The following is a 21,957-nucleotide window of genomic DNA, read 5'->3' as shown; positions in this document are numbered from 1 at the left end:
GCAGCGCTCAGCCAATGAGGAGCCAGGGCAGGAAGAGCGCAGCAGCGGGCAACGGGGGAGCCAAGACGCAGCGCTGCTGCTCGGGGCTCGGCTGCTCGCAGGAGCCGCTATTGCACTGGGAATGGAATGGGCTCGGAAGAAAAGGGGACGATGGGGAAGGAAAAAGGAATGGGGCCGAGGGGGGGGGGAAAGGAAGGAAGGGGGAGAAAAAGAGGAAAAGGAAAACAAAAAAGGGGGACGGGGAGAAAAGGGAGATGGGGAGGAAAAGGGGGTGAAAGGGGAAGTGGGGATGGGGGCAAAAAGAAGCAGAAGGGGGCGAAGAGGAGGAGAGTAAAGGGGGCCAAACGGAAAGGAAGACAAGAGGGGAAAGGGGAAAAGAAGAATGAGAAAGGGAGGAAAAAGAAAAGGAGATGAGGAGGAGAAACGGAGAGAGGAGAAGAGGGGGACAAATGGGCAAAAAACAGGGAGATAAAAGGGGGAAGGGAGAGTAAAAAGGAGACCTGGAAAGAAAAAACAGGACATGAGAAAAAGGAAAAGGAAATGGGAAAAATGGCCGGGGGAAGGCGAAGAGAAAGGCGGGGCAAAAGGCGGGGCAAAAGGCGGGGCAAAAGGCGGGGCAAAAGGCTGCTGCTGTCCAATGAGATGCTGGCGGAGGAGGGATGGAGCTGTCGATGACCAATGAAAGACTGGCGGGGGCGGGACAGCGCTACCGATGAGCAATGAGATGCTGATAGGGCGGGACTGTGCTGTCGATCACCAATGAGAGACACATGAGGGCGGGACGGCGCTGCCGGTGAGCAATCACAGGCTGCCGAGGGCGGGACGGCACTGCCGGTGACCAATGAGAGGCTGGCGAGAGAAGGACGGTGCTGCCAATGACCAACGAGAGGAAAGTGGAGAGCGCTTTCTGGAAGGGACAAAGGTGTCACTTACCCCTCTGCAAGGATCAGGGCGCAGCAGTGCAGCAAATCAGGGGGGCCAAAAGGCAAACAGCATCTGGTGGGGAACTGGGCACATGGGCAAGGCATGAAGATAGATACCTTCGTGTCCAGGAACGCCCACACCTTTATCAGGAACAGGACACGTTCACTGCAGAACCTTGGACATCCCAAAATGCCTGCTACTTCTGGTGGTGGAGTCCCCAATCCTACAAAGAAAGAAGAAAGCCTCACACGCCGTCCTCAACAAAGTGGGTTAGAAAAGAAAGGTGGGCATTGGACAAAGCCCAAGACGAGGACAGCACTCAGCAGAAGCCTGTTTAGGAGACACCTCTTTTTTTGGCACCTCACTTGATCACAAGTGGGCCCGGGGCTCATGGGAACTCCAGCGAGGCACCGCCAGGCAACATGGAAAAAAGAGAAGAGAAACAGAACACACGTGTAGCAAATACTACAGGAGCCAAAAGGAATTGAACCTGCCATTTATTGAGAACAAAAAGAACAAAAAAAAAAAAAAAAAAAGAAGAGAGACAGAATGAAAGTGTAGCAAATGCTATGGAAACCAAAAGAAATCAAACGTACCTTTTCTTAAGAGCAGCAGGTGGCACTGGCATCCCATCAGCACTGGGCAGAGCTGAGCATGGGCAAAGGAACAACACGCGGTGACAGCAACGGGAGCACGAGGGACAAGCGACACCAAGCCCCAAAGGACCTGAGCGAGCGTGTGAAACAGGAGACGGCAGGGATCCACGTACCTTGGCGCAGAGCCTCAGGAGCAGACACTGGCATCCACCAGCGGCTGTGCTTTCCTGCTGCATCCAACAAAGTCTTTCTCGCAGTCCTCACGCTGCTTAGAAGAGCAAGCCGTGTCCGGAACCTCGAGCCAAACAGAATGTGACGAGCAAGGAGCTGGGCATCAATCTCAAGGCCAACAAGTCGGTCCCTCCCAAACCTCACTGCTCACCCAAAGTCACTGACAGCAGAAGCCCAGGCACACATGTGAGCCCTGCCATTCCCAGCCCTTAAATGAGCTCATTCAGGGCTCTGGCTCCAGCCACTCCCACCCCCGGCTTCATCGCACCCACCTGGGCTTCCACCCTGCTGCTGCCATCCTGCACCAGCTTGTCCATCATTCCTTCAGTCTCTTCTGTAACAGGATGAGGGGAAAGAAAGGAGAGAGAGAGCAAAGAGGAAAAAGGGAATAAGGGATGTTGTCAGCAACTGCGAAATTGCGAGACCCCCCCGCGGGGTCTGATGTGCTAAACTCCCTCCCTGCTCTAATGATTGATGTGTGATGTAGGCCCCTAGGGGCGTAGACGAAGTAATTAAGCTATATAAGGTAGTTAATACGTGTAATAAACGCCATTTTACTGCTCATCATATTGGTGTCACCTCGGTAATTGGCCAAGCTGCGGTCTCCTGGGGAAGCGGAACGGGCGCGTACTGTAACAAGTGGTGACCCCTGACGTGATCCCTGGGAGTGAGTCAGCTGTCTGCCAGTAGCAGGAACCCACTGCAGTAGCGGTAAATTCAAATCTGCGGAATAGTGGAAGCCCGGGGGCGGGGAGGAGGTGGCCATTACTCCTCGTCAGGCGGGAGGCTCGGGAAAAGGAGCCAAGATTCCCCTAGGACGCTAGGGGAAAGACGCCAGAAGAGGCCAGGTGTATGCTCGGCCGGAGGCGTTATGGAAGCCGTTATAAAGGTGATTTTACATGCATGCAAAATTTATTGCGGGAAAAATGTTCTTTCTAAGAAGGAGATTTCGGCGACACTTTCGTTGCTGGAGAAAGAGGGGCTATTATCATCCCCTTCTGACTTATATGATTCTGATAAATGGGATTCGTTTACTGCCGCGCTCTCACAGAGGGCAATGCTTACTCAGAAAGCAGCAGAGTTTAAGGTGTGGGGATTGATTTTAATAGCTCTTAAGAAAGCAAAGGAGGAGAAGATCGCAGGTGACCGTGCTAAGGAGCTGCTGGGATTAGGGCCAGGGGGGGGTCTTGTCTTCCCTACAGATTCGCCGGAGGGCAAGATGGCGCTGACTCCTTCGGCCCCACCAGAAACAACAACCCTGGAGATAAAGAAGAACGAAGTGAAGCAGGAGCGGTCATACCATAAAGAGGAGGACCCACCTCCATACCCGGCTCGCAGCATATATCCTTCACTTAAGCCCTGTAAAGATAACAGGGAAGGGGGGCCGGTGGAGGAAAGCAGTACAACTTCTAGCACAGTTGATAAGAGGGTCCTTGAGGAAGGAGAGATGTCTGGGGGAGCTGTGATACGACCTGTGGAATGCGACAGTGGGGGCGGGACTCACCTACTGCCCGATTCTGCCTGCTGCTGCAGCCACCCCCCACGGGGCGTGGATTGTCCCGCACAGCATTGCTGTGGGGGGGGGGTGTTCCGACGGGGATGGCCTCGGGGTCTGCCCAGGAGGGGCGTGGTCCCATATCGACAGCTTCATGGGGCCCGCCTACCCTCGCTGATTGGGCTCGAGTGAGGGAGGACATACAGGCTGCAGATCCAGCAGGTGTCGCTCTCACTTTGCCGGTGGTGATGAGACCAGAAGGTCCAGCTGGATTCCAAAGTGGTTACTCGTCTTGCGGATTTAGTTAAGAGCAAAGGCCTGCGTTCCCCTGTCACTATGGCAGCAGTGGAAGCTCTTATGGCTTCTAGTCTTTTGCCATATGATGTGGTGAACCTTATGCATGTTATTCTTGAGCCCGTACAATACACCCTGTGGCATGATGAATGGGATAGATTACTTGAAGCTGTGGTGGCTGCTGCCACCCGTGACCCCCGCCATCCAGCCAACGGCCAGCGCAGAGGCGATAGAACTAATCTTGTACGTCTTCAGGGCCGGGCAGATGGAATGGTGGGATCCCCGGAGGGCCAAGCAGCGATGCTCAGAGCAGGAGAGCTGGCAGCCGTTACAGCTGCAGCTCTTCAAGCCCTGCGAGAATTAGCTAAGGTTGCGGAACCTGTGCTTCCGTGGGCAGACATAAAGCAGGGACCCTCTGAGTCATTTTCTGATTTTGCGAATCGTCTAATTCATGCAGTGGAGGGATCTGATCTCCCAAGGGAGGTCCAATCCGCAGTCATAATGGAATGTCTTAAGCAGAAATCATTGCCAGACATCCAGCAAATCATCAGAGCAGCACCGGGCACCCTAACTTCCCCAGGGGAGCTTATTAAGTATGTGTTAGATCATCAAAAGGTCGCACCATTAACTAATGAGGGATTAGCAGCCGCCATGCAAGGAATGGCTGCTTCGGTTAATTCTGCAGTTAAGATCGCGATAATGGCAGTCACTCAGGCTGGGGGAGGAAAGGATAAAGGCCCGTGTTTTAGGTGTGGGCAGCGTGGCCATTTCAAGGCGCAGTGCCCTATGAGGATGGGGCAAGGACTAGAGAGGCGGTGCCAATTCTGTGGCGGAGCCAGACATGTTGCACGTCAGGGCATTGCTGTTTGGAACTCGTCAAGAGAAAACACCAAACCCACGACCGAAGCCAAAGCCCAACTCAGGAAAGGAGGCAGATAAAGAGCCACTGATAACGTCGAGATCAATCTCTCCTGTGTTGTTATCTGTGTGTCTTTTGCTATTTACAGCTACTTCTCCTGGAGAGAGCATAACAGACAGTGACTTATGGCATGGTCATGAAGAATATACAGGAATGATGGGACCAGTGAATAACTTAACTTTGCTGACCGTAGTGTTACATGAAAATAGACTATATGACAGAAGTGAATGGGGATGGGATAATGTCACCAGATCTCCACGAATTTGGGGTAAACTTGGGCAAAATATAGAAGTAAAATGTTGGATGGTAAATGGATCTCAATACAAGAAGGCTACTCAAATTTCAAAAACAGATATTATATCAGGCGTAAGGGATCGCAAATCCTGTGTTACTGAACAGGGAGATTGTCAGTATAATTTCACCCTAACCCAACCTGTAATGATAACGTGCCTTTGGACACAAGACACCTTAGGACGATCTTTTAAATTTAAGGTGGATCTCTTTAATCAACATACAACTGATGTCCCATATATAACTCCCACTAGGAGACTGAAGGGTGTTATCTCTCCACAAATTTATCAGATTGGACCATACACTATAAAGAATACAGGTCAGCAACAGGTAATCTTTAATCCAACATGGTCCCTTAAACGAGTGATGTTATTTTTGCAAACTAATGTTTCAGCTATCAAACCAGATTGTGCATTGTTTTTAGGCATGTCATATGCTGGATGGTCAGCATGGCTTCATCAACAGTCATTTGATACAAGTAGAAGAATAAGAAGAGATGTTTCCAGTATTCTGGGAACAGGTTTAGGAGTCTTAAATAGTATAGACACTGAAATACTCATGAGTAAATTGAATACCATTACAAGTAACATACATAAACTACAACATCCTCTACAGTCATCCCTATCGGCTCTAGGAACAAGTCAATGGCTTTTATCAGATGTATTACCGCAATGGGAAAGGATAGATAGAAAAGATCATCAGCTGATTATGGATGCGCTTTCAGCAGTCCAAGGTAACACCTCTTTAGCCCTCAGTTGCATCCAGGCCCAGATGTGGATGCAATTTATAGCAGCAACAATCGTGAGAGAAGGTGAGGATGGCACTATACCCACTGAAATTAGAAAAGTAATTTGGGACAATGCAAATAGATTTGAAAGGAAGTTTCAATCATGGTGGCATTTAGTTAACTTCACCTATGACCCTGTCACCAATTATGCCATGGCTTTCGTTTTGACGATAAGTAATGCTTCAGCATACACGATATATCCAATCGTAGCTCTAGGATTAAATCATGATGAGACTACTCTGTATCCAATTGAACATCGGATATGGGCTCTTCAAAAGAATGAGAAATGGCAAACTGTGGACGTTAGCTCATGTGCCATGCGAGAACAACGAGGATTTATTTGTGAAAGTAATATATTTGAGACTCAAGATATCTGTCTTGACACTGAACAGAATATCTGTCACTTTGAGATCCAACCTGGTAGGATGTTCAAATCAATGCTTGTATATATTGGAAAAGGATGTGCTTGCATCAGAACTCATTGCAATTCCATACAAATAGGGGATATGATTGTGGATACTACCAATCATTCAAATCTTTGTGTTTGTAATTTTATTAATATTTTAGGATGTGATTTTAACTATACAGTTCCTATTATTTCATATCAGCTTCTGCAGTCCAACTACACTCTGATCAAAGATTTGCGTCCAGCGCTAATTGGGATGAATCTCGCCTTAGTAAGGAAGCTTCTACAACATGATGATCTGCATCGACTATTAAATCGCATCAAAGATAACGGACAAAAGACCTTGATCACCATTCATCATGACGTGAAAGAGATACATCATGTCTTGGAGAGAGTAATGAAGGCTGGAGAACATCACTGGTGGGAGGTTCTTTTTGGTTGGTCTCCCACAGCAACGGGAATATTCAACTTTATACTGCATCCGGTAGTTGTTGTATTAGGTTTAATATTATTATGCTTAGTTCTTATATTATATATAAAGACATGGCGCTTGCTAAAGCAAGTGTCCCAGCTTGATTTAGTGTTAAATAGGGATACACTGCATCGTTTCTTGTAAGATTTACTTTAAGGCTAATAGACGGTTGTAACGTTAAGGTAGAATTTATATAAGATTTTAAGATATAAGATTTTAAGATTTTAGGATTATTAAGTTAAATAGGTTGTTATTAAGTTGATAGATTATAGGCTATTAGGATAGGATGTTTCGCGAATCGGGTTGTAACGGGGCAAGGCTTAACGGAGAGGACAATGGCATGTATAGGCGCAAAGCGGGGATTTCGGGGTGTACGTGGTTAGGGTCCTCTCGAGTTGTAGTATGCTTTTTTGAGCATGGAGAGGGGGAGATGTTGTCAGCAACTGCGAAATTGCGAGACCTCCCCGCGGGGTCTGATGTGCTAAACTCCCTCCCTGCTCTAATGATTGATGTGTGATGTAGGCCCCTAGGGGCGTAGACGAAGTAATTAAGCAATATAAGGTAGTTAATACGTGTAATAAACGCCATTTTACTGCTCATCATATTGGTGTAACCTCGGTAATTGGCCAAGCTGCGGTCACCTGGGGAAGCGGAACGGGCGCGTACTGTAACAAGGGGACAGCAGAGAACAAAACAAGGGGGTGGGGAAAAAAAGGGAAAAATGGGGTACAGGGACAGAAGAAAGGGGACGTGAGGTGGGGGAAGCGGAGCTGGGGACGAAGAAGAGGAAAGGGGAAAAAAGAACAGGAGAATGTGAAGAGAAATAAGGATGGGGGGAGAAAAAGGGGTCAAAGAGTGCAAGAAGAGATGAGGGAAGGCGGGGATAAGGCGGGATAGCAGGAAGTGCATGAGAAGGACAAATGGAAATGGGGGACGAGGGAGGAAAAAAAGGAAAAGGGGGACGAGGGAGGAATCAGGGCCATCGCACGCAGCAGCGCTGTCCCGCTGCGTGGGAACGCGAGGAGGCTATGAGGCTCCCAGCTGCTCCCCTCTGTCCTCCTGCCGAGCTCAGCACTGCAGAAGGACTGCCGGATGAGCAGAACGACGAGCAGCGGGAAGGTCACAAATGGCAGGGGGGTAATGAAGCAATTCAGAGGCTGTGTCTGTGTTGATGCTGAAAACCTGAGAGCCGCAAGTTCCGACCGCACGTTGGTTAAGAGAGCAGTGGTGAGAAAGCAATGAAGCAATGAAGGCCTGCGTGCGTTTGGGCAGCAAAGATGTGCGTCTGCTGGCTGTTTGTGCGAGTGGTGAAGCGTCGCCAAAAAGGGGAAGGGGAAGCAGCAGCGCTCAGCCAATGAGGAGCCAGGGCAGGAAGAGCTCAGCAGCGGGCAATGGGGGAGCCAAGACGCAGCGCTGCTGCTCGGGGCTCGGCTGCTCGCAGGAGCCGCTATCGCACTGCGAATGGAATGGGCTTTGGAAGAAAAGGGGACGATGGGGAAGGAAAAAGGAATGGGGCCGAGGGGGGGGGGGGGGAAGGAAGGGGGAGAAAAAGAGGAAAAGGAAAACAAAAATGGGGGACAGGGAGAAAAGGGAGATGGGGAGGAAAAGGGGTAAAGGGGGTGAAAGGGGAAGTGGGGATGGGGGCAAAAAGAAGAAGAAGGGGGCGAAGAAGAGGAGAGTAAAGGGGGCCAAAGGGAAAGGAAGACAAGAGGGGAAAGGGGAAAAGAAGAATGAGAAAGGGAGGAAAAAGAAAAGGAGATGAGGAGGAGAAAAGGAGAGAGAAGAAGAGGGGGACAAATGGGCAAAAAACAGGGAGATAAAAGGGGGAAGGGAGAGTAAAAAGCAGACCTGGAAGAAAAAAACAGGACATGAGAAGAAAGAAGAGGAAAGGGGAAAAGGGGCCGGGGGAAAGTGAAGAGAAATGCGGGCAAAAGGCGGGCAAAAGGCGGGCAAAAGGCGGGCAAAAGGCGGGCAAAAGGCGGGCAAAAGGCTGCTGCTGTCCAATGAGATGCTGGCGGAGGCGGGATGGAGCTGTCGATGACCAATGAGACGCTGATAGTGCGGGACGGTGCTGTCGATCACCAATGAGAGACACATGAGGGCGGGACGGCACTGCCGCTGACCAATCACAGGCTGGCGAGGGCGGGACGGCGCTGCCGGTGACCAATGAGAGCCTGGCGAGAGAAGGACGGCGCTGCCGGTGACCAACGAGAGGAAAGTGGAGAGCGCTTTCCGGAAGGGACAAAGGTGTCACTTACCCCTCTGCAAGGATCAGGGCGCAGCAGTACAGCAAATCAGGGGGGCCAAAAGGCAAACAGCATCTGGTGGGGGACTGGGCACATGGGCAAGGCATGAAGATAGATACCTTCGTGTCCAGGAACGCCCACACCTTTACCAGGAACAGGACACGTTCACTGCGGAACCTTGGACATCCCCAAATGCCTGCTACTTCTGGGGCTGGAGTCGCCAATCCTACAAAGAAAGAAGAAAGCCTCACACGCCATCCTCAACAAAGTGGGCTAGAAAAGAAAGGTGGGCATTGGACAAAGCCCAAGACGAGGACAGCACTCAGCACAAGCCTGTTTAGGAGATACCTCTGTTTTTGGCACCTCACTTGGTCACAAGTGGGCCCGGGGCTCATGGGAACTCCAGCCAGGCACCGCCAGGCAACATGGAAAAAAGAGAAGAGAAACAGAACACACGTGTAGCAAACACTACAGGAGCCAAAAGGAATTGAACCTGCCATTTATTGAGAGCAAAAAGAAAAAAAAAAAAAAAAAAAGAAGAGAGACAGAATGAAAGTGTAGCAAATGCTATGGAAACCAAAAGAAATCAAACCTACCTTTTCTTAAGAGCAGCAGGTGGCACTGGCATCCCATCAGCACTGGGCAGAGCTGAGCATGGGGAAAGGAACAACACGCGGTGACAGCAACGGGAGCACGAGGGACAAGCGACACCAAGCCCCAAAGGACCTGAGCGAGCGTGTGAAACAGGAGACGGCAGGGATCCACGTACCTTGGCGCAGAGACTCAGGAGCGGACACTGGCATCCACCAGCAGCGGCTGTGCTTTCCTGCTGCATCCAACAAAGTCTTTCTCGCAGTCCTCACACTGCTTAGAAGAGCAAGCCGTGTCCGGAACCTCGAGCCAAACAGAATGCGACGAGCAAGGAGCTGGGCATCAATCTCAAGGCCAACAAGTCGGTCCCTCCCAAACCTCACTGCTCACCCAACCTCACTGACACCAGAAGCCCAGGCACACATCTGAGCCCTGCCATTCCCAGCCCTTAAATGAGCTCAGGCAGGGCTCGGGCTCCACCCAGGCCCACCCCCGGCTTCATCGCACCCACCTGGGCTGCCACCCTGCTGCTGCCATCCTGCACCAGCTTGTCCATCATTCCTTCACTCTCTTCTGTAACAGGATGAGGGGGAAGAAAGGAGAGAGAGAGCAAAGAGGAAAAAGGGAATAGGGGACAGCAGAGAACAAAACAAGGGGGTGGGGAAAAAAAGGGAAAAATGGGGTACAGGGACAGAAGAAAGGGGACGTGAGGTGGGGGAAGCGGAGCTGGGGACGAAGAAGAGGAAAGGGGAAAAAAGAACAGGAGAATGTGAAGAGAAATAAGGATGGGGGGAGAAAAAGGGGTCAAAGAGTGCAAGAAGAGATGAGGGAAGGCGGGGATAAGGCGGGATAGCAGGAAGTGCATGAGAAGGACAAATGGAAATGGGGGACGAGGGAGGAAAAAAAGGAAAAGGGGGACGAGGGAGGAATCAGGGCCATCGCACGCAGCAGCGCTGTCCCGCTGCGTGGGAACGCGAGGAGGCTATGAGGCTCCCAGCTGCTCCCCTCTGTCCTCCTGCCGAGCTCAGCACTGCAGAAGGACTGCCGGATGAGCAGAACGACGAGCAGCGGGAAGGTCACAAATGGCAGGGGGGTAATGAAGCAATTCAGAGGCTGTGTCTGTGTTGATGCTGAAAACCTGAGAGCCGCAAGTTCCGACCGCACGTTGGTTAAGAGAGCAGTGGTGAGAAAGCAATGAAGCAATGAAGGCCTGCGTGCGTTTGGGCAGCAAAGATGTGCGTCTGCTGGCTGTTTGTGCGAGTGGTGAAGCGTCGCCAAAAAGGGGAAGGGGAAGCAGCAGCGCTCAGCCAATGAGGAGCCAGGGCAGGAAGAGCTCAGCAGCGGGCAATGGGGGAGCCAAGACGCAGCGCTGCTGCTCGGGGCTCGGCTGCTCGCAGGAGCCGCTATCGCACTGCGAATGGAATGGGCTTTGGAAGAAAAGGGGACGATGGGGAAGGAAAAAGGAATGGGGCCGAGGGGGGGGGGGGGGAAGGAAGGGGGAGAAAAAGAGGAAAAGGAAAACAAAAATGGGGGACAGGGAGAAAAGGGAGATGGGGAGGAAAAGGGGTAAAGGGGGTGAAAGGGGAAGTGGGGATGGGGGCAAAAAGAAGAAGAAGGGGGCGAAGAAGAGGAGAGTAAAGGGGGCCAAAGGGAAAGGAAGACAAGAGGGGAAAGGGGAAAAGAAGAATGAGAAAGGGAGGAAAAAGAAAAGGAGATGAGGAGGAGAAAAGGAGAGAGAAGAAGAGGGGGACAAATGGGCAAAAAACAGGGAGATAAAAGGGGGAAGGGAGAGTAAAAAGCAGACCTGGAAGAAAAAAACAGGACATGAGAAGAAAGAAGAGGAAAGGGGAAAAGGGGCCGGGGGAAAGTGAAGAGAAATGCGGGCAAAAGGCGGGCAAAAGGCGGGCAAAAGGCGGGCAAAAGGCGGGCAAAAGGCGGGCAAAAGGCGGGCAAAAGGCGGGCAAAAGGCGGGCAAAAGGCGGGCAAAAGGCGGGCAAAAGGCGGGCAAAAGGCGGGCAAAAGGCGGGCAAAAGGCGGGCAAAAGGCGGGCAAAAGGCGGGCAAAAGGCGGGCAAAAGGCGGGCAAAAGGCGGGCAAAAGGCGGGCAAAAGGCTGCTGCTGTCCAATGAGATGCTGGCGGAGGCGGGATGGAGCTGTCGATGACCAATGAGACGCTGATAGTGCGGGACGGTGCTGTCGATCACCAATGAGAGACACATGAGGGCGGGACGGCACTGCCGCTGACCAATCACAGGCTGGCGAGGGCGGGACGGCGCTGCCGGTGACCAATGAGAGCCTGGCGAGAGAAGGACGGCGCTGCCGGTGACCAACGAGAGGAAAGTGGAGAGCGCTTTCCGGAAGGGACAAAGGTGTCACTTACCCCTCTGCAAGGATCAGGGCGCAGCAGTACAGCAAATCAGGGGGGCCAAAAGGCAAACAGCATCTGGTGGGGGACTGGGCACATGGGCAAGGCATGAAGATAGATACCTTCGTGTCCAGGAACGCCCACACCTTTACCAGGAACAGGACACGTTCACTGCGGAACCTTGGACATCCCCAAATGCCTGCTACTTCTGGGGCTGGAGTCGCCAATCCTACAAAGAAAGAAGAAAGCCTCACACGCCATCCTCAACAAAGTGGGCTAGAAAAGAAAGGTGGGCATTGGACAAAGCCCAAGACGAGGACAGCACTCAGCACAAGCCTGTTTAGGAGATACCTCTGTTTTTGGCACCTCACTTGGTCACAAGTGGGCCCGGGGCTCATGGGAACTCCAGCCAGGCACCGCCAGGCAACATGGAAAAAAGAGAAGAGAAACAGAACACACGTGTAGCAAACACTACAGGAGCCAAAAGGAATTGAACCTGCCATTTATTGAGAGCAAAAAGAAAAAAAAAAAAAAAAAAAAGAAGAGAGACAGAATGAAAGTGTAGCAAATGCTATGGAAACCAAAAGAAATCAAACCTACCTTTTCTTAAGAGCAGCAGGTGGCACTGGCATCCCATCAGCACTGGGCAGAGCTGAGCATGGGGAAAGGAACAACACGCGGTGACAGCAACGGGAGCACGAGGGACAAGCGACACCAAGCCCCAAAGGACCTGAGCGAGCGTGTGAAACAGGAGACGGCAGGGATCCACGTACCTTGGCGCAGAGACTCAGGAGCGGACACTGGCATCCACCAGCAGCGGCTGTGCTTTCCTGCTGCATCCAACAAAGTCTTTCTCGCAGTCCTCACACTGCTTAGAAGAGCAAGCCGTGTCCGGAACCTCGAGCCAAACAGAATGCGACGAGCAAGGAGCTGGGCATCAATCTCAAGGCCAACAAGTCGGTCCCTCCCAAACCTCACTGCTCACCCAACCTCACTGACACCAGAAGCCCAGGCACACATCTGAGCCCTGCCATTCCCAGCCCTTAAATGAGCTCAGGCAGGGCTCGGGCTCCACCCAGGCCCACCCCCGGCTTCATCGCACCCACCTGGGCTGCCACCCTGCTGCTGCCATCCTGCACCAGCTTGTCCATCATTCCTTCACTCTCTTCTGTAACAGGATGAGGGGGAAGAAAGGAGAGAGAGAGCAAAGAGGAAAAAGGGAATAGGGGACAGCAGAGAACAAAACAAGGGGGTGGGGAAAAAAAGGGAAAAATGGGGTACAGGGACAGAAGAAAGGGGACGTGAGGTGGGGGAAGCGGAGCTGGGGACGAAGAAGAGGAAAGGGGAAAAAAGAACAGGAGAATGTGAAGAGAAATAAGGATGGGGGGAGAAAAAGGGGTCAAAGAGTGCAAGAAGAGATGAGGGAAGGCGGGGATAAGGCGGGATAGCAGGAAGTGCATGAGAAGGACAAATGGAAATGGGGGACGAGGGAGGAAAAAAAGGAAAAGGGGGACGAGGGAGGAATCAGGGCCATCGCACGCAGCAGCGCTGTCCCGCTGCGTGGGAACGCGAGGAGGCTGTGAGGCTCCCAGCTGCTCCCCTCTGTCCTCCTGCCGAGCTCAGCACTGCAGAAGGACTGCCGGATGAGCAGAACGACGAGCAGCGGGAAGGTCACAAATGGCAGGGGGGTAATGAAGCAATTCAGAGGCTGTGTCTGTGTTGATGCTGAAAACCTGAGAGCCGCAAGTTCCGACCGCACGTTGGTTAAGAGAGCAGTGGTGAGAAAGCAATGAAGCAATGAAGGCCTGCGTGCGTTTGGGCAGCAAAGATGTGCGTCTGCTGGCTGTTTGTGCGAGTGGTGAAGCGTCGCCAAAAAGGGGAAGGGGAAGCAGCAGCGCTCAGCCAATGAGGAGCCAGGGCAGGAAGAGCTCAGCAGCGGGCAATGGGGGAGCCAAGACGCAGCGCTGCTGCTCGGGGCTCGGCTGCTCGCAGGAGCCGCTATCGCACTGCGAATGGAATGGGCTTTGGAAGAAAAGGGGACGATGGGGAAGGAAAAAGGAATGGGGCCGAGGGGGGGGGGGGGGAAGGAAGGGGGAGAAAAAGAGGAAAAGGAAAACAAAAATGGGGGACGGGGAGAAAAGGGAGATGGGGAGGAAAAGGGGTAAAGGGGGTGAAAGGGGAAGTGGGGATGGGGGCAAAAAGAAGAAGAAGGGGGCGAAGAAGAGGAGAGTAAAGGGGGCCAAAGGGAAAGGAAGACAAGAGGGGAAAGGGGAAAAGAAGAATGAGAAAGGGAGGAAAAAGAAAAGGAGATGAGGAGGAGAAAAGGAGAGAGAAGAAGAGGGGGACAAATGGGCAAAAAACAGGGAGATAAAAGGGGGAAGGGAGAGTAAAAAGCAGACCTGGAAGAAAAAAACAGGACATGAGAAGAAAGAAGAGGAAAGGGGAAAAGGGGCCGGGGGAAAGTGAAGAGAAATGCGGGCAAAAGGCGGGCAAAAGGCGGGCAAAAGGCGGGCAAAAGGCGGGCAAAAGGCGGGCAAAAGGCGGGCAAAAGGCGGGCAAAAGGCGGGCAAAAGGCGGGCAAAAGGCGGGCAAAAGGCGGGCAAAAGGCGGGCAAAAGGCGGGCAAAAGGCGGGCAAAAGGCGGGCAAAAGGCGGGCAAAAGGCGGGCAAAAGGCGGGCAAAAGGCGGGCAAAAGGCGGGCAAAAGGCGGGCAAAAGGCGGGCAAAAGGCGGGCAAAAGGCGGGCAAAAGGCGGGCAAAAGGCGGGCAAAAGGCGGGCAAAAGGCGGGCAAAAGGCGGGCAAAAGGCGGGCAAAAGGCGGGCAAAAGGCGGGCAAAAGGCGGGCAAAAGGCGGGCAAAAGGCGGGCAAAAGGCGGGCAAAAGGCTGCTGCTGTCCAATGAGATGCTGGCGGAGGCGGGATGGAGCTGTCGATGACCAATGAGACGCTGATAGTGCGGGACGGTGCTGTCGATCACCAATGAGAGACACATGAGGGCGGGACGGCACTGCCGCTGACCAATCACAGGCTGGCGAGGGCGGGACGGCGCTGCCGGTGACCAATGAGAGCCTGGCGAGAGAAGGACGGCGCTGCCGGTGACCAACGAGAGGAAAGTGGAGAGCGCTTTCCGGAAGGGACAAAGGTGTCACTTACCCCTCTGCAAGGATCAGGGCGCAGCAGTACAGCAAATCAGGGGGGCCAAAAGGCAAACAGCATCTGGTGGGGGACTGGGCACATGGGCAAGGCATGAAGATAGATACCTTCGTGTCCAGGAACGCCCACACCTTTACCAGGAACAGGACACGTTCACTGCGGAACCTTGGACATCCCCAAATGCCTGCTACTTCTGGGGCTGGAGTCGCCAATCCTACAAAGAAAGAAGAAAGCCTCACACGCCATCCTCAACAAAGTGGGCTAGAAAAGAAAGGTGGGCATTGGACAAAGCCCAAGACGAGGACAGCACTCAGCACAAGCCTGTTTAGGAGATACCTCTGTTTTTGGCACCTCACTTGGTCACAAGTGGGCCCGGGGCTCATGGGAACTCCAGCCAGGCACCGCCAGGCAACATGGAAAAAAGAGAAGAGAAACAGAACACACGTGTAGCAAACACTACAGGAGCCAAAAGGAATTGAACCTGCCATTTATTGAGAGCAAAAAGAAAAAAAAAAAAAAAAAAAAAGAAGAGAGACAGAATGAAAGTGTAGCAAATGCTATGGAAACCAAAAGAAATCAAACCTACCTTTTCTTAAGAGCAGCAGGTGGCACTGGCATCCCATCAGCACTGGGCAGAGCTGAGCATGGGGAAAGGAACAACACGCGGTGACAGCAACGGGAGCACGAGGGACAAGCGACACCAAGCCCCAAAGGACCTGAGCGAGCGTGTGAAACAGGAGACGGCAGGGATCCACGTACCTTGGCGCAGAGCCTCAGGAGCGGACACTGGCATCCACCAGCAGCGGCTGTGCTTTCCTGCTGCATCCAACAAAGTCTTTCTCGCAGTCCTCACACTGCTTAGAAGAGCAAGCCGTGTCCGGAACCTCGAGCCAAACAGAATGCGACGAGCAAGGAGCTGGGCATCAATCTCAAGGCCAACAAGTCGGTCCCTCCCAAACCTCACTGCTCACCCAACCTCACTGACACCAGAAGCCCAGGCACACATCTGAGCCCTGCCATTCCCAGCCCTTAAATGAGCTCAGGCAGGGCTCGGGCTCCACCCAGGCCCACCCCCGGCTTCATCGCACCCACCTGGGCTGCCACCCTGCTGCTGCCATCCTGCACCAGCTTGTCCATCATTCCTTCACTCTCTTCTGTAACAGGATGAGGGGGAAGAAAGGAGAGAGAGAGCAAAGAGGAAAAAGGGAATAGGGGACAGCAGAGAACAAAACAAGGGGGTGGGGAAAAAAAGGGAAAAATGGGGTACAGGGACAGAAGAAAGGGGACGTGAGGTGGGGGAAGCGGAGCTGGGGACGAAGAAGAGGAAAGGGGAAAAAAGAACAGGAGAATGTGAAGAGAAATAAGGATGGGGGGAGAAAAAGGGGTCAAAGAGTGCAAGAAGAGATGAGGGAAGGCGGGGATAAGGCGGGATAGCAGGAAGTGCATGAGAAGGACAAATGGAAATGGGGGACGAGGGAGGAAAAAAAGGAAAAGGGGGACGAGGGAGGAATCAGGGCCATCGCACGCAGCAGCGCTGTCCCGCTGCGTGGGAACGCGAGGAGGCTATGAGGCTCCCAGCTGCTCCCCTCTGTCCTCCTGCCGAGCTCAGCACTGCAGAAGGACTGCCGGATGAGCAGAACGACGAGCAGCGGGAAGGTCACAAATGGCAGGGGGGTAATGAAGCAATTCAGAGGCTGTGTCTGTGTTGATGCTGAAAACCTGAGAGCCGCAAGTTCCGACCGCACGTTGGTTAAGAGAGCAGTGGTGAGAAAGCAATGAAGCAATGAAGGCCTGCGTGCGTTTGGGCAGCAAAGATGTGCGTCTGCTGGCTGTTTGTGCGAGTGGTGAAGCGTCGCCAAAAAGGGGAAGGGGAAGCAGCAGCGCTCAGCCAATGAGGAGCCAGGGCAGGAAGAGCTCAGCAGCGGGCAATGGGGGAGCCAAGACGCAGCGCTGCTGCTCGGGGCTCGGCTGCTCGCAGGAGCCGCTATCGCACTGCGAATGGAATGGGCTTTGGAAGAAAAGGGGACGATGGGGAAGGAAAAAGGAATGGGGCCGAGGGGCAGGGGGGGGAAGGAAGGGGGAGAAAAAGAGGAAAAGGAAAACAAAAATGGGGGACAGGGAGAAAAGGGAGATGGGGAGGAAAAGGGGTAAAGGGGGTGAAAGGGGAAGTGGGGATGGGGGCAAAAAGAAGAAGAAGGGGGCGAAGAAGAGGAGAGTAAAGGGGGCCAAAGGGAAAGGAAGACAAGAGGGGAAAGGGGAAAAGAAGAATGAGAAAGGGAGGAAAAAGAAAAGGAGATGAGGAGGAGAAAAGGAGAGAGAAGAAGAGGGGGACAAATGGGCAAAAAACAGAGAGATAAAAGGGGGAAGGGAGAGTAAAAAGCAGACCTGGAAGAAAAAAACAGGACATGAGAAGAAAGAAGAGGAAAGGGGAAAAGGGGCCGGGGGAAAGTGAAGAGAAAGGCGGGCAAAAGGCGGGCAAAAGGCGGGCAAAAGGCGGGCAAAAGGCGGGCAAAAGGCGGGCAAAAGGCGGGCAAAAGGCGGGCAAAAGGCGGGCAAAAGGCGGGCAAAAGGCGGGCAAAAGGCGGGCAAAAGGCGGGCAAAAGGCGGGCAAAAGGCGGGCAAAAGGCGGGCAAAAGGCGGGCAAAAGGCGGGCAAAAGGCGGGCAAAAGGCGGGCAAAAGGCGGGCAAAAGGCGGGCAAAAGGCGGGCAAAAGGCGGGCAAAAGGCGGGCAAAAGGCGGGCAAAAGGCGGGCAAAAGGCGGGCAAAAGGCTGCTGCTGTCCAATGAGATGCTGGCGGAGGCGGGATGGAGCTGTCGATGACCAATGAGACGCTGATAGTGCGGGACGGTGCTGTCGATCACCAATGAGAGACACATGAGGGCGGGACGGCACTGCCGCTGACCAATCACAGGCTGGCGAGGGCGGGACGGCGCTGCCGGTGACCAATGAGAGCCTGGCGAGAGAAGGACGGCGCTGCCGGTGACCAACGAGAGGAAAGTGGAGAGCGCTTTCCGGAAGGGACAAAGGTGTCACTTACCCCTCTGCAAGGATCAGGGCGCAGCAGTACAGCAAATCAGGGGGGCCAAAAGGCAAACAGCATCTGGTGGGGGACTGGGCACATGGGCAAGGCATGAAGATAGATACCTTCGTGTCCAGGAACGCCCACACCTTTACCAGGAACAGGACACGTTCACTGCGGAACCTTGGACATCCCCAAATGCCTGCTACTTCTGGGGCTGGAGTCGCCAATCCTACAAAGAAAGAAGAAAGCCTCACACGCCATCCTCAACAAAGTGGGCTAGAAAAGAAAGGTGGGCATTGGACAAAGCCCAAGACGAGGACAGCACTCAGCACAAGCCTGTTTAGGAGATACCTCTGTTTTTGGCACCTCACTTGGTCACAAGTGGGCCCGGGGCTCATGGGAACTCCAGCCAGGCACCGCCAGGCAACATGGAAAAAAGAGAAGAGAAACAGAACACACGTGTAGCAAACACTACAGGAGCCAAAAGGAATTGAACCTGCCATTTATTGAGAGCAAAAAGAAAAAAAAAAAAAAAAAAAAAGAAGAGAGACAGAATGAAAGTGTAGCAAATGCTATGGAAACCAAAAGAAATCAAACCTACCTTTTCTTAAGAGCAGCAGGTGGCACTGGCATCCCATCAGCACTGGGCAGAGCTGAGCATGGGGAAAGGAACAACACGCGGTGACAGCAACGGGAGCACGAGGGACAAGCGACACCAAGCCCCAAAGGACCTGAGCGAGCGTGTGAAACAGGAGACGGCAGGGATCCACGTACCTTGGCGCAGAGACTCAGGAGCGGACACTGGCATCCACCAGCAGCGGCTGTGCTTTCCTGCTGCATCCAACAAAGTCTTTCTCGCAGTCCTCACACTGCTTAGAAGAGCAAGCCGTGTCCGGAACCTCGAGCCAAACAGAATGCGACGAGCAAGGAGCTGGGCATCAATCTCAAGGCCAACAAGTCGGTCCCTCCCAAACCTCACTGCTCACCCAACCTCACTGACACCAGAAGCCCAGGCACACATCTGAGCCCTGCCATTCCCAGCCCTTAAATGAGCTCAGGCAGGGCTCGGGCTCCACCCAGGCCCACCCCCGGCTTCATCGCACCCACCTGGGCTGCCACCCTGCTGCTGCCATCCTGCACCAGCTTGTCCATCATTCCTTCACTCTCTTCTGTAACAGGATGAGGGGGAAGAAAGGAGAGAGAGAGCAAAGAGGAAAAAGGGAATAGGGGACAGCAGAGAACAAAACAAGGGGGTGGGGAAAAAAAGGGAAAAATGGGGTACAGGGACAGAAGAAAGGGGACGTGAGGTGGGGGAAGCGGAGCTGGGGACGAAGAAGAGGAAAGGGGAAAAAAGAACAGGAGAATGTGAAGAGAAATAAGGATGGGGGGAGAAAAAGGGGTCAAAGAGTGCAAGAAGAGATGAGGGAAGGCGGGGATAAGGCGGGATAGCAGGAAGTGCATGAGAAGGACAAATGGAAATGGGGGACGAGGGAGGAAAAAAAGGAAAAGGGGGACGAGGGAGGAATCAGGGCCATCGCACGCAGCAGCGCTGTCCCGCTGCGTGGGAACGCGAGGAGGCTATGAGGCTCCCAGCTGCTCCCCTCTGTCCTCCTGCCGAGCTCAGCACTGCAGAAGGACTGCCGGATGAGCAGAACGACGAGCAGCGGGAAGGTCACAAATGGCAGGGGGGTAATGAAGCAATTCAGAGGCTGTGTCTGTGTTGATGCTGAAAACCTGAGAGCCGCAAGTTCCGACCGCACGTTGGTTAAGAGAGCAGTGGTGAGAAAGCAATGAAGCAATGAAGGCCTGCGTGCGTTTGGGCAGCAAAGATGTGCGTCTGCTGGCTGTTTGTGCGAGTGGTGAAGCGTCGCCAAAAAGGGGAAGGGGAAGCAGCAGCGCTCAGCCAATGAGGAGCCAGGGCAGGAAGAGCTCAGCAGCGGGCAATGGGGGAGCCAAGACGCAGCGCTGCTGCTCGGGGCTCGGCTGCTCGCAGGAGCCGCTATCGCACTGCGAATGGAATGGGCTTTGGAAGAAAAGGGGACGATGGGGAAGGAAAAAGGAATGGGGCCGAGGGGCAGGGGGGGGAAGGAAGGGGGAGAAAAAGAGGAAAAGGAAAACAAAAATGGGGGACAGGGAGAAAAGGGAGATGGGGAGGAAAAGGGGTAAAGGGGGTGAAAGGGGAAGTGGGGATGGGGGCAAAAAGAAGAAGAAGGGGGCGAAGAAGAGGAGAGTAAAGGGGGCCAAAGGGAAAGGAAGACAAGAGGGGAAAGGGGAAAAGAAGAATGAGAAAGGGAGGAAAAAGAAAAGGAGATGAGGAGGAGAAAAGGAGAGAGAAGAAGAGGGGGACAAATGGGCAAAAAACAGAGAGATAAAAGGGGGAAGGGAGAGTAAAAAGCAGACCTGGAAGAAAAAAACAGGACATGAGAAGAAAGAAGAGGAAAGGGGAAAAGGGGCCGGGGGAAAGTGAAGAGAAAGGCGGGCAAAAGGCGGGCAAAAGGCGGGCAAAAGGCGGGCAAAAGGCGGGCAAAAGGCGGGCAAAAGGCGGGCAAAAGGCGGGCAAAAGGCGGGCAAAAGGCGGGCAAAAGGCGGGCAAAAGGCGGGCAAAAGGCGGGCAAAAGGCGGGCAAAAGGCGGGCAAAAGGCGGGCAAAAGGCGGGCAAAAGGCGGGCAAAAGGCGGGCAAAAGGCGGGCAAAAGGCGGGCAAAAGGCGGGCAAAAGGCGGGCAAAAGGCGGGCAAAAGGCGGGCAAAAGGCGGGCAAAAGGCGGGCAAAAGGCGGGCAAAAGGCGGGCAAAAGGCGGGCAAAAGGCGGGCAAAAGGCGGGCAAAAGGCGGGCAAAAGGCGGGCAAAAGGCGGGCAAAAGGCGGGCAAAAGGCGGGCAAAAGGCTGCTGCTGTCCAATGAGATGCTGGCGGAGGCGGGATGGAGCTGTCGATGACCAATGAGACGCTGATAGTGCGGGACGGTGCTGTCGATCACCAATGAGAGACACATGAGGGCGGGACGGCACTGCCGCTGACCAATCACAGGCTGGCGAGGGCGGGACGGCGCTGCCGGTGACCAATGAGAGCCTGGCGAGAGAAGGACGGCGCTGCCGGTGACCAACGAGAGGAAAGTGGAGAGCGCTTTCCGGAAGGGACAAAGGTGTCACTTACCCCTCTGCAAGGATCAGGGCGCAGCAGTACAGCAAATCAGGGGGGCCAAAAGGCAAACAGCATCTGGTGGGGGACTGGGCACATGGGCAAGGCATGAAGATAGATACCTTCGTGTCCAGGAACGCCCACACCTTTACCAGGAACAGGACACGTTCACTGCGGAACCTTGGACATCCCCAAATGCCTGCTACTTCTGGGGCTGGAGTCGCCAATCCTACAAAGAAAGAAGAAAGCCTCACACGCCATCCTCAACAAAGTGGGCTAGAAAAGAAAGGTGGGCATTGGACAAAGCCCAAGACGAGGACAGCACTCAGCACAAGCCTGTTTAGGAGATACCTCTGTTTTTGGCACCTCACTTGGTCACAAGTGGGCCCGGGGCTCATGGGAACTCCAGCCAGGCACCGCCAGGCAACATGGAAAAAAGAGAAGAGAAACAGAACACACGTGTAGCAAACACTACAGGAGCCAAAAGGAATTGAACCTGCCATTTATTGAGAGCAAAAAGAAAAAAAAAAAAAAAAAAAGAAGAGAGACAGAATGAAAGTGTAGCAAATGCTATGGAAACCAAAAGAAATCAAACCTACCTTTTCTTAAGAGCAGCAGGTGGCACTGGCATCCCATCAGCACTGGGCAGAGCTGAGCATGGGGAAAGGAACAACACGCGGTGACAGCAACGGGAGCACGAGGGACAAGCGACACCAAGCCCCAAAGGACCTGAGCGAGCGTGTGAAACAGGAGACGGCAGGGATCCACGTACCTTGGCGCAGAGCCTCAGGAGCGGACACTGGCATCCACCAGCAGCGGCTGTGCTTTCCTGCTGCATCCAACAAAGTCTTTCTCGCAGTCCTCACACTGCTTAGAAGAGCAAGCCGTGTCCGGAACCTCGAGCCAAACAGAATGCGACGAGCAAGGAGCTGGGCATCAATCTCAAGGCCAACAAGTCGGTCCCTCCCAAACCTCACTGCTCACCCAACCTCACTGACACCAGAAGCCCAGGCACACATCTGAGCCCTGCCAT

The 21,957-nt window shown here is 53.5% G+C and overlaps 1 protein-coding gene and 1 long non-coding RNA gene across 6 annotated transcripts; one reads left to right on the top strand and one right to left on the bottom strand.

Moving 5' to 3' along the window:
• Positions 1–770: 770 nt before the first annotated feature.
• LOC128083192 (uncharacterized) lies at positions 771–21,729 on the bottom strand. 5 transcript variants are annotated; one of them, XR_008207985.1, is made up of 4 exons: positions 21,697–21,729; positions 9,155–9,309; positions 934–1,414; positions 771–849 (listed from the first exon to the last, which is right to left on the bottom strand). It is a non-coding gene; the product is annotated as an uncharacterized LOC128083192 (long non-coding RNA). The 5 variants fall into 5 exon arrangements; XR_008207984.1 differs by lacking the exon at positions 21,697–21,729 and adding an exon at positions 15,526–15,558; XR_008207987.1 differs by lacking the exons at positions 9,155–9,309; positions 21,697–21,729 and adding an exon at positions 15,248–15,284.
• On the top strand, positions 4,455–6,649 carry LOC128083173 (uncharacterized). Its single transcript, XM_052688168.1, is given in 2 exon segments — positions 4,455–6,467; positions 6,470–6,649. Coding segments are annotated over 2 exon segments (1,905 nt in total). The 5' UTR covers positions 4,455–4,612; the 3' UTR covers positions 6,520–6,649.
• Positions 21,730–21,957: the final 228 nt, after the last annotated feature.

Source organism: Tympanuchus pallidicinctus, unplaced genomic scaffold (assembly GCF_026119805.1).
Source record: "Tympanuchus pallidicinctus isolate F22 unplaced genomic scaffold, pur_lepc_1.0 scaffold23, whole genome shotgun sequence".
Classification (NCBI taxonomy): domain Eukaryota; kingdom Metazoa; phylum Chordata; class Aves; order Galliformes; family Phasianidae; genus Tympanuchus; species Tympanuchus pallidicinctus.
Note: the sequence above shows the minus strand (reverse complement) of the source record. Positions and strands in the feature narration are given on the sequence as shown.